The sequence below is a fragment of the Phaenicophaeus curvirostris genome, chromosome 19 (assembly GCF_032191515.1).
Source record: "Phaenicophaeus curvirostris isolate KB17595 chromosome 19, BPBGC_Pcur_1.0, whole genome shotgun sequence".
In the NCBI taxonomy this organism is placed as follows: Eukaryota; Metazoa; Chordata; class Aves; order Cuculiformes; family Cuculidae; genus Phaenicophaeus; species Phaenicophaeus curvirostris.
Genome location: NC_091410.1, coordinates 11,252,351 through 11,264,696, shown reverse-complemented (window position 1 = coordinate 11,264,696; position 12,346 = coordinate 11,252,351). Strand labels below are relative to the sequence as shown.

General features: G+C 40.3%; 1 protein-coding gene across 3 annotated transcripts in view; it reads right to left on the bottom strand.

Annotated features, from left to right (window-relative positions):
* Nucleotides 1-3,840: 3,840 nt before the first annotated feature.
* PRKCA (protein kinase C alpha) overlaps nucleotides 3,841-12,346 on the bottom strand; it is a 131,543-nt gene continuing 123,037 nt past the window's right edge. For all 3 annotated transcript variants that reach the window (XM_069872543.1, XM_069872544.1, XM_069872545.1), the window contains 4 exons: nucleotides 12,226-12,306; nucleotides 10,745-10,852; nucleotides 8,201-8,341; nucleotides 3,841-5,905 (listed from right to left, as the gene is read on the bottom strand). In XM_069872543.1, coding sequence (XP_069728644.1) covers nucleotides 5,741-5,905; nucleotides 8,201-8,341; nucleotides 10,745-10,852; nucleotides 12,226-12,306 — 495 coding nt within the window. In that variant the 3' untranslated portion in view covers nucleotides 3,841-5,740. The remainder of the gene's footprint in view (nucleotides 5,906-8,200; nucleotides 8,342-10,744; nucleotides 10,853-12,225; nucleotides 12,307-12,346) is intronic.

The following is a 12,346-nucleotide window of genomic DNA, read 5'->3' as shown; positions in this document are numbered from 1 at the left end:
TTACTATAAAACAGCTGTGCTGATTTTATTTACCCACAGGGAATCCTACCCTGCAATAATCAGTTCTGCTAAGACTTCCATTTACATGGAGTTTTTAAATTGCACATAGAAATCTCAATAAATGGAAAAGAGGTAAGTGCAGCTGAGCTACACCATCAGCATCACTGCCCACCGCACTCTGACTTCAGTTAACAAAAGTTGGACTCCAACTTCTGTAAGAAACTTATCAGATCTGATTTTATTTCTCTTTAAACCATTTCAGCAGAATTACTAAAATTCTATAAAAAGTTGAAATAACATGTTATATCCAGCAATACCATGTGAATTGAATAAGCTCATTTAATATTAAAAATTATAATAATACTTACACAACTCTTTTCAGGTTAAAAGTGTAATAGAAACATTAACTAAGAAGTTCTCACACCTCCCTGCGAGGTAAGTAAGTATTATTATAGCCACCTTACAGATGAGGTAACTTGAGGCAGAGAAGTTAATAACTTGCCCTCTCTCTCAAGGTTTTCCCAGGACCAGGAGGGCTGTAGTGCATGATGATTATAAGGCTATTTAATTACCAATTTTTACTGGTTGGTATGAAATCATACGTGTTTATGAAGTCAATTCTTCAACTGAACTATTTCCAATCCCATGTAAAAGTGGGGAGCTGAGGAAAAAGGTGCTTTAGCTTGTCTACTACTCAGCAGCTCAGTGCCTACCTACCGACCAGCACGCAGGTAACACGTTGCCTAGAGTCGACACGTCAGCAGAGACAGAACTCATCTCAGTAACACATACTAATCACTAAAACAACTGAAAACCACATGAACTGTTTCCAGAAGTTTCGGGGCATGTCCAAAAGCGCACTGTAAACTTGATAATGGTAATATGCTTTCTCCTCATATCAAAGCTTCATTATTGGATTATTATTATTTCCAGTGATGCGCTTTGCTCTAATAAGAAGGATTTTCCCCCTCTGCTAACTGCATGCCTCTCCTGTGGCATTTAACTGGGATTGCATTCAGATGCACTGTCTGAGAAAACAGACTTTGCAAGTGGTAGCATTCATTGCTGGCCCTTGGACACGTCATCTTTCCATGTAGAAGACAAATCCTTCTCTCACTTGACCTTATTAATTTTACAGAAGCCCAGCATTATTAAATTGAATTCACCCCAAAAGATGGAATGGATTTCAAAGGCCAACACCATTTAGGTATGATGAGTTTCTTTTAAACTAACAGCTGATTTCCAGAAGAACTTTCTTCAGCTTGTGAAAGGAAATTCAATTGTATTTCTGGAAAGAATGAAGGCTCAGAAAGTTAAATTGTGTTTCTCCTCTGAATTAGATTAAGGGGGAGTATTTTATTATGGGAATGTGCTCTTTCTTCCTCATGCATGTGCAATTCATCCTAGGAGCAGAGACTGGCCAGCAAGTGAAGTAGCCGTCCTGGAAAACCACCACCTCGCTGTGGTGACTTGAAGGTGGATGAAGATGTCCAGATGCCCAAATAATGAAGAAATTTGCCTAGAAGACAGTCAAGTCCCATTTCAACCCTGAAAACAGCTTGGAAATTTTACATGGCAGATCTGTGCCTCCCACAGCAGGAACTGGGCTGCTCCAGAGTCCCTTGAGTCTTGAGCGCATGTGGGATGGAAATGTGTCTCCCGGAACTTCACTGCATTATCATTTTAAATTGTACCTGATACCATAGACGTTTGGATTATGGTTGCTCTTGAACACATGTGAAAGAAAAGCAGTGCTAATGTCTCTCCCCCATTGATTCATGTTCTCTATAAAGTCAGCTCTTGTGAAAAATATTACATAAATGACATCTGCATTAATAAACGTTCTTGCCGGATACTTAAGGTTTTACTTGCCATTATAAATTTCTGGATGATAAACATGCCATCTGGAGTTCTCATTAAAGGGCTGGTCCAAGCGTGAGCATCCATGTGCAAGCAAGGGCATGAGGCAGAGCAGCGAGGAGTAACGCAAATATTCAGTTTGTGCTTTATACAACCCTGTCTTGTTCCTGCTGGATCTATGAGTTCACAGTATCTTTTCCCAAGTGCTACAGACTCCTACAGAAGAGGACACGAGACGTCACAAGCCCAGGAACTCGAGTTATCAATGTTAAAGTGGAATTTCTGCTCCTACATCAGAGAAACTTCGGAGAAAAGGCAGGTGCCTAAGAAACTCATTAGAAGTAGCCAGGAACAGCTTTCTTCAGATATTGGACCAGCTTGTCAATGCCACATTCCAGTATGAACAGTACTGACCATCACGGCTCTGCCAGCAATAACCCCTGCACTGGGACTTCCCTGTACAATCTGTATTTCATCAGGAAACCTAGAACTGTTTGGGAACGGTTACCTGTGGGATCTTCTGCCTGTTTCTGGCTTGGTTTGGTTCTGCCCCTGTACTGTTTTCCTTATGTCAAAACCCTGCGTGCTGCTATTTCTCCCTGTATTTTCCTTTTTTAAAAGCTTTTTTTTTTTTGTAGCACATTCTTAAAATGCACGTGAGCTGCCTCTTGGCAGGCTGACTTACATGAGAGCCCCTTATTAAAAACCTGAGCCTCACTACTCTGTTGAGTCTATTACCTTCTGCAGTGTGACACTAAGATTTTCCTAAACTACAGCAGGCTAATAATATTCTGAAAAACATAAATAGTCATAATGCTGCACTAATTCACATACTTTATAGTGAATACTATAATTTTTAACATATATAACGCACAAACAAGAAGATGAACTCCAAGCCTTGGCAGATAACATGTTTGACAAAGAATGGTTTAAAGATTTTACTCCTAAAATGTTTTAAAAATTTTGAGTTCTGTTTATTCAGGCAACAATATGAGTTCTTGTTAGTTGGTCAATACCCCTCGTTAGCGGTGAGTTTTCCAGAGCCTCAGAATAGCGCGGTTCAATTATTAAAGCCTGCTTATGCTTACCCAGGGACATCCCTCTCTTGTGAGACCTCATCTGGAGGGTTATGTCCAGTTCTGGAATCCTCAACAAAAGAAGGAGATGGAGCTGTTGGAGTGGGCCCAGAGGAGGCTACAAAGACGATCTGAGGGCTGGAGCACCTCCCGTACGAGGACAGGCTGAGAGAGTTGGGGTTGTTCAGCCTGGAGAGAAGAAGGCTCCAAGGAGACCTTATAGCGACCTTCCAGAACCTGAAGGGGCTACAGGAAAGCTGGGGAGGGGCTGTTCACAAAGGCTTGTGGTGATAGGATGAAGGGCAATGGGTATAAACTGGTGAGGGGCAGGTTTAGACTGGACATAAGGAGGAATTTCTTCACCATGAGGGTTGTGAGGCCCTGGCCCAGGTTGCCCAGGGAAGCGGTGGCTGCCCCATCCCTGGAGGCGTTCAAGGGCAGGTTGGATGGGGCTTGGAGCCCCTGATCCAGTGGGAGGTGTCCCTGCCCGTGGCAGAGGGCGTGGGAACTGGATGATCTTCAAGATCCCTTCCAACCCAAACTATTCTATGCTCCTTGCTTAGAGTTGGGGCTGCAAAAGGACTGCGGCTGGGCAAGAGCCAGACTTCTGGAGGGCTGCAAATCACGTGTCCCAGGCACCAAAAATACAGACTCTGAGGGCAGCTGGGGGCAGAAGCACAACACCATTACTGTTCACATGCAACAATATTTCACTCAGAGACTGCCCCACTCCCCTCGGTAAGTCAAACCCATCCAACTTGGGTACTGATGCACAGGGTTGCATTTCTCTTACAGAATCTTTGGCACAGGCTCCACGTTTTATTGTCATAAAAGATGATTAGAAAGTAGGTCCCTTCCCCCCTCCCCCTCCGCCCAGTTACATATTCTAGTATAAATTTCAGTGTTTATGGCAGATATCTTACTTTTTGAATATGTTTACATGCTGGAAAAATTGTAATCAGTCTGCATGCAGCAACAGAGACATCATGCTTCTGGCATTGTCATGCACATCTGACAGACAAAAAGTGCCTATGGCTGCTAACATTAACAACGCAGATGGGGGAAAAGAAAGGAAAATGCGCTGTCTACTATTTTACATGCTGTAACAAAACCAGAATACGCACAAAAAACTATTTACTGATATTTGAATTAATATCTTCTGGTAAGTCATTAAGAGGAAATATCAAAATTTTTTATCTAAGTGATAGGAGAGGAAAAGATGGCATTAATTACAGTGTTCATCATTGCAAATAAAGTCTGTTTCCTCCTCTGTAAGTAAGAAGCATATGTGAAATAAAAGCCTAATTGAACCTCGTATAAAACTTGCAGGTAGCAATTCTTGTTTAAAAGTAGATCTAGTTTTAAAAAAAGAGATTATACCCTAAGCCATTAACAATATCCAGAACCTAAAGTAAAAACCCAAACAATAGCAATAAAACATTTAGCTAAATCTAAATGATGTCATTCAGAACAAGAACTTTCACAAATAAAGCACAATTTGTTTTATAAAATTTTTATAATACTCTTTATGCTTGATACGATTATGTCAATAATATAGATCTGCTTATTATTAACCCTTATTATTAAGAGTTATTACTAAACATGCAAAATTCATTGCATGAAGCAAATGGAAAATGTATTAAATTCCATTCTATCAATAAAACAAGTTTTAGGTGCTTCTCCTTTCAGGCTTGATTATTCTATAGCCCCAAGTTTTCTGAATTAAAACTGATTATTTTAAGTCAATCTCACTTGATTTTCATGAGTAATTCTGGAGAACTACAGAAGTCACTTGGGGGCTGCACATTTTATTAATTTAGTATACATAATGCTTTCTTCGATTTACTGTCCTATACTGCAGATTATAAATAAACAGACGTATATAAGATTTAAAGGATTACAGTTTTGCTTTACATTCCAGGTTAACAGATTTCATAGTAAAATACTGGTAGTAGAACTGGCTAACAGTAAACTTGACGAGTGGTGTAAATGAAATCAACTGAACAAACAATGGCACCCTGGATCACAGAATAATCTCACGGAGATTAAAATTCACAAAAATATTATTAAAATTATTATTATTATTAGTCGTAGTAGTATTATTAAAGACAAAATTTCACCCTTGAGTTTATCACATGCTACTTAGCAAAGATCTCGCAGATCTGGCCACTGCTGAGGAGTGTTTAAACTTGGTGTTTCTTACAGCACCATTCACAAAGCCTCAGGGTCTAATTTGATTTTACACCCCACCCCCCAATTTTAAATTGTTTCTGTCCTGTTTCCAAAACAACTACTTTCAATCCTTTTTTTTGCAATGCCTCTCCTCCCTGCTGCCATTTCAGTCTCTTGTGCTGCTCATCTCCTCACTGGGAAGAGCAGGGAGGAGCGGTTCCTCGGGGCTGAGTGCTCCTATCTCCCAGCATCTGCACCCAAGGACTAGATATTTGAGGCTGATTTTGATTTTTTCAGACCATATGTTAGATTATTTCTGGCACAGCAAAGTGGAAAAGGGAGCAAAAGGACAGTGGGAAGTTGCAAAATATATATAACGTACCAAAAACTGGGTAAGTTTAGATGAGTCAGTGGCGACTTCTAGAAGAATCAGTGGGCAGTGTGTACTAATTTATTTCCCATTAAGACAACACTGCTGTTGCAAAGCCAAAATCCTGCATAAGTGGCCTTTGCCCTATCTTACACTTTCTAACCCTACAATTTCCAGGCCCAAATGGAATCAAGGCAAAAGCCTAAAAATTGTAGGGTTAAGGACCGTTCCCCACTGCTGGATTTGTTCCTGTTCTGCTGTTTCATGCTACATTTTGTAAAAGGGGGTGAATGAACTGGGGGTTGACGTAAGAGAAGCCTTCAAAATCTGTTTGGTCTATGTTAGCAATGACCAGCTGATCCGGAGGTGTTAACACCGGCTGTCCTCGCGTAAAGAATTTATCGAAGTTTTCGGCACCTTTGCCACACTGCAAGAAAAAAGAGGAAAAACAGAAAGAATGCTGAAAAAATCAGTGATACATTGGCAGTTCCAGCTTTTTGCATATTTTTCAGGATACATGCAACACTCTCCCTCATTTCTTTTGAGCAGTTAAGGGAAAATTTTCTTATCAGCTATTTTAACAAAAAATCCCAGGCAAACAGAGACATTTAAAAAGATTAATTCCGATGAAAAACAGAGAAATTTCCATCCATCAGCATGAGATGACAAGGTAAAGAGGCTTAAATATTCAGAATTACTGGGATAAAAAAGGAAAAAAAAGTATTTTTATGGACATATATTGGCAAGAGATACTTCATCTGTTAAGTCTTTAATTCTTCTTAAAACCTCTATGATGCAGAAATAAATTTTTGTGTTGTTCTCCGTTTCCTTCACGATCTGCATAAAGTTTAATGTGATCCATTTATATGCTTTGATTCTTCATTGTACGTCCTATAAACTCTTGGCAATACACAAATATGAACAGAGCTCCAGTCCTGGGGACTGCAGGAGGGAGCTGGGGCAGGGAGCACGTCCTGGGAACAGGTCCCCATTACAAAACGTGTTATCACAGTTTTCCTTCTTTTTTTGTCTAAGAGAACAGAGACACTGTCTTGCAAAAACCCAGCCGAGAAGGGTGGTTATGTACAGCTAAACACTGAACACAGTTTATTCAGAATGGGAAACAAAAGAAATCAGGTTTATGGAAAAGATGGTTTTAAGTAATGCAGAAAACCCCAACAAAGCTTATAAATACACCCACATCTTCAAACATATTAAAGACTTTATGGTTTTTTTTCTTTCTATAATCCATATAAATACAATAAGCAACGACATTAAATGAGTTACACATTGGGTATGCAAATATCAGGTTTGGATTTTAAATTATTTTTGTCTGGGAAAGTTAGGCTCCATGTGAATATGCCTTGGTGTGTTTTAATAGTAGCCTGAATAAAGAAAACAGGTCATGATAACCATGGAGATAGAGCACAGCTGCTCTGAACAGGAGCCAGGATCTGCCACAAAACGCGCTATGATGGAACCAGACCGTGCTTCAAGCTTTTAGTACCTTCATGCTTGTGTTACTTCTAACCTCAAGGACAGCCTAGGCACTCAGTTCCTAGCTAATAAAACTTACACATGTGAAGATAGATTTGCTTTACGATCAGCTTTAAATTTGGCTCAAGAAGCATGTAATGAAAATCCTCAATAAAATACGCTTTAACGAGGTGCAGCTCCCTTTCTGACAGGCAGCTCTGGGGACCAGCCAGGCACAGTTGGCGGCATCAGGCATATTCTTTACTTCTTTACACTCTTCCCTGCCTGCAATATCTACGCTATACGAAAAGGGTGTTTCCCCTAGCACAAAACTCTCTTATCAGCGTGCAACTCCCCACCCGGTGGTGTGAAGAAGTCATTTGTACACAAAGAGAGGAATATATTCTGCAACAGCCTCCCTGTGTTCATTAGTTTCTGATATGGCACCATTTACATCAGTAAACAGACCAGCTAACGGACCAATGATCCTGTACCTGCAGCGCTCCAGCCAGCTACCTATCTCAGTTGAAACAAAAAATGTGTTAGAGAAGAAGATTCAATGTTAGGACACAACAATTTGCAGCCGCTCCTGAAAGCTTGTACTCCTGTGTGCAAATACTTTTCTTTGCTTGTCAATAAAACACAATACATGCTGAAAGAAATTCTGTATCAACAAATACCGTTCTTCAAATTCTATTATGCAAACAGTTCTCATGGTGAGGACATCACTCACTTGTTTGGATTTCTAGAACACTCCTACAGGTACACTTCTATAAACCAGCAGTAAACATTAAAAATAAATTGGGGATTTTTCTTGCAAACTTGTGGGTTCTGTCAGTTAAGGATGGGGAATAGAAACAACAAATTCACCCCAGTAATTCAGATGCCCTTAATCACTAACTTTAGATGCTGTTTAGAGAAGACAGTCGGGAACTGCATTTATTAGGTCTCAAGTGGCTGATGTGGATATACCAGTTTTCCCTGTCTTCAACTTCTCCTGTGGTGCACGACTGCCGAAGTCGAGACAAACCACTGAGACGTTTTTTGCAAGGGATAAAGTACACAGGGTTACGCTACAGGGTGCCAAAACATGAACAGATTTACAGACTGATTTGCCATAATCAAATTGCCTTATTTTAGAAGTGTCCCAGATTTGCAGCACCATCAAGCCAGCATTAATCTCACCCCCTGGGAAAGCACGACTGCAGACACATTTAGCGAGGGAAGTACTTGGCACCTCACTCACCACTTTAGGTTTGAAAGGTGGCTGAATCTCTCTGCTTTCCAATTTTTCCCAGTCAATTCTCCTGAAGAAAGCATGTTCCCTGATGTCTCTTTCACCCTCAAGGCCACAGCCAAGGCGTTTTGCGGGATGTTTAGTCATTAGCTGTTATGAAGAAAACACAAAAATGGTTAAATTTAACGCTGGACAGAAAGTTGCCATGCTCTCGCTCCTCTCCTGAAGATGCTACTAAAATTGTTTTGAAAAGCTGAAATTCATTTTTCAAAAATTAGTTTTCTCATTTTATCATTGCAGAAAGTACATCAGCAGCAAAATTAAGGGCTGCACTTGAAGAAGTTGTCACTGGAGGTTTGGGTGGGCAGACAGTGCCCAGGGCACACTGCTATCCTATTAGTTCACAATGCACTCCTGAATTTCACCTTTGGTCTTTCAGTTCAGCCTCATAAATCTCCAGAACAGCTTCTGCCCTCCTTCAACAATCAATTAAACTTAAATTCCAATATACTAAAGCTTTACCAAGTACTATGCCCCTCCCCCTGCTTTAATTCTTCTGGGCTTGTTCGAGACATCTCATTACAGAGCCTACAATTTCTTGGCACGGAGCTGACAATATCCAATCTGCGTTTCCTCCCTTGCATCCTTAATGCCATCTCGATCAATACTACACCTAGGTGGAGGGATTAAGCAGACTTAGGGAAAAAAAAACCCCAAACCCACCAGTACGGCATGTTTGGGAATAGTAATGCGCTCCCTAATTAAAGAGCTCCTCAAAATCTTCTTGACTGACATGTACATCAGGAATTGAGCAATGCAGCCTTCAAATCTCACTGCCAGTATTGTGGGGACTTTTTAAAGCTCTTTCACAAATTATATATGATTAATATACTGCTGGGAGCGATACCTCAACAAATCTTTTTAAAATCTCAGCTGTACCGCTTCAGTCTCCCTCCAAATGTTGAGTTGATCAGATTCCAATTTTGAACCTAAAATAAAAGCGACTCTAAGCAGACTTTGGGAAGTTGGCCCTGCACTGGGCTAGGAATCACATCCTGCTTCAAGCTTAACAGCAACTTTCACATTTTTATTACCTCTTTCAAACCCCTTGCTTTATATATAAGAAAATGTGATGATGATTCTTATAGTATTAGTTCTATTCCAAAGTTGCTGCATTTACCAAACCCCACAAAGTCTGAATGAGGGGAATAGATGTCAAGCAGACAATTCAATTTCAAGAGCACAGTGGACACGTTCATCTTGCTCAATGACATAGTCCCAGGATTGCTGAGCTACTGCTGACAAGACTCAGAAGTCTTCTCAGATTGACTTCTTCGCTCAGGTAAAATGCTCACTGAAATTTGGAATTAATTTGATAGTTTAATACAGAGGATGAATGTATTATTATCACGTAGACTTGACCTTAAACCTAGTGATGCAAAGCAGTTTTAGCTCTCTAACCTTCCTCTGTATAAGCACCTAGCAGAACAGCAGTGAGCAGGAGAGCTGAAAACACAGTAATTAGATCAAGTTCCAACTGTGATGTCTGAATACATGATTTTCATGAAAAAGCATCAATTTGTATGTACTTTACAAAAATATACCATGTTTTGTTTTTGTTGGCCAGCACATCTACCATGGGATAGACTCCAAAATTAGAGTAGTCTTTCCTTTTACCTTGCTGTTCTAAACAGCTTTTCTTTTTCTTGATGATTTTTCCTTAAGGGATTAATACCCAGCTCATGTACAACACTTCATAAATGGTTGCAAAGGAAAGGAAGAAAGTAAACATCAAATTAACCGACGCTATGTGCAGTGATATTTTATCAGTGTAAGTAAGACATCAAAGTAACGCTTTATAGATGGTGGTTTGGAAAAGCTGCAGGCTGACAGTACTCTAGGGAATCACGTGGAGTCAAGGGAAAGTCAAATAAATTCTTTTTTTCCTGAGCTAATCCCCTGAAGTCAAACATATTTTTTTCTTCACCAAAGAATTAATTTAACTTGGACTCTAAGATAAATTTTAGGCCACACAGGTTACAACTGGGTCAGGATTTCCTTACAGTTTCCTTGCATTTACGCTGAAGATTTTCACATAAGCACATCTTTACCTACATTTAAAAATCATTAACTCTTTTGCTCTGCTGTTGTCATTAGATGTGCTGGGCTGAGGACCACAGCATGCTCGCTGGAGCACTTGGTACCCATCTCAGCCGAGATATCTCCTCACTCTGCCAGCTGGGGTTGTGCTGCCAAGGGTTGAGAGGTGGGTGGAGACGTTTCACACCATCGTCCTGTTTAGAAATTCTGCCTTGGATTTGGCAGCTACTGATTCTGACAATTGTTGTTACCATAAAACAAGCAGGCACACTGGGAGGAGCTGAATACTTATCAGTGACACCAGCGATGAGCACTTCATGACAACACAGCTCAGCACAGCATGATAGAAGTTGCACTTACAAATACTATAGCGCCGTATCAATACCAGATAAATTTAGTTATTCACAAAGACTGCCAAAAAGGAACTTAATGATAAAGAAACATCTATCTCACCCCCTTGCAGATGGAGACAGCTTCTTTGGACAGTGATTTTGGATAGGAAACATTATGTTCCATTATGGACTGGAAAAGTTCATCTTCGTCTTCTCCATCAAATGGAGGCTGTGAAAAATAAAGCAGAGGTAAGGTGCTTATCAGTTTGGTTTTTTAATTTTTATTCTCAATTTTTATGAAAAGGCATGAAAATACTATGGCCATGCTGGGTCAGGTCAATGGTGCATCCAGCCTTGGGTCAATCACAGATGCCCAGAGATACAGCAGAGGTCCTTGCCCAGGAACACAAACCAAACTTCCAGCCATCTGTAGCCTGGGATCTTCTGACCCAGAAGTTTAGTGTTCATCAGTCTCAGGCCGAAATTGAGGAGAAAAGTTTGACTTTTCTTAACTTAGAGAATTGCATGCAAGATTATCTTCATGATCATCTTTAATCAGCCTTTAAAGCTACTGTATACCAGACAGTCAAAACACTTTAAAGGGTTAAGTTTGGAGACTGTAACTTTCAATTATGTTGTGCTACAGTATATCCGTTCCTCACTTAATTCCAGTTAACTCTGATTTGTTTTATAAGACACAGCTATAGACTCTGCTTCTGTGAAGAGGGGATTGCATCACAAGAAAGGGCTGCATCTCATTTTTCAATACAGGTGATGAGGAAAGTGCCTGTGGGTGAGTCCCCAGGATACGGGCACAGTGGAAGGCTCTGCTAATGGCAAAAATCTCATATTCTCAAAAGCATTCAGAAGCCTAATATTTTCAGAGCAGGCTGTAAATGTTAACAACTGCAACTGCTACATTTTAGAAACTTTCAAAATGTCGACTGGAATTTAGTAGAGAAACTATTAAAGGCATTTGTTAAAAAATGTATGTTTTAGGCTTAGAAAACGCACAGCTTTTGCTAACTCAAGACCAGAAGAATTTCTTAAAGTTGGTAGTTATCTGCCTTTACTGTAGAGCGTTGCTTTTCTGCTTGAGTGACTCAGAGTGCAGAATTCCATTAACTGTGCAGAATAAGGGGTCTGGAACTGAGCATATTTCAAGTGGTGAGACCCATACTTTACCCCTAGGACACACAATACAAAAACTGTATTCTTGTGACTTAACTGCAATGCAGAGCGTATACACGCTTTTATTATGTCTCCCTGTGGTTTCAAACTACTAAATGATCCTTCTCCATTTGACATGCATTTTCCTGCTCAAGTGTCTCCCATTCAATTCTGAAGGCGGCTATTTATAACATTATTACAGTACAAAGAAGCCATATTCAAAGGCAGTGCTTGATTATGTGGGTGCAACATAAAGAGCTTAAAGCCTAAATACATTCTCAGTGGAGTCAGTCGAGAGCACAAGGAGATAATATCAGTATGAAAGGCCCCAAAGCTTGTCCCGTAAGGATCTAAACCACTAGGGAGCCTTGAAACAGAGCAGCTTGCAGAGGTAGGACGAGGTCAAAGCAAGCATGACAGGGTAACTCTTACCTGGCCAGCTAACATCTCATAGAGCAGCACTCCATACGCCCACCAATCCACAGACTTCCCATAGGGCTGGTAAGCAATAATCTGTATAATAACAAAAAAATCCAAAGAAAAACGCTCCATG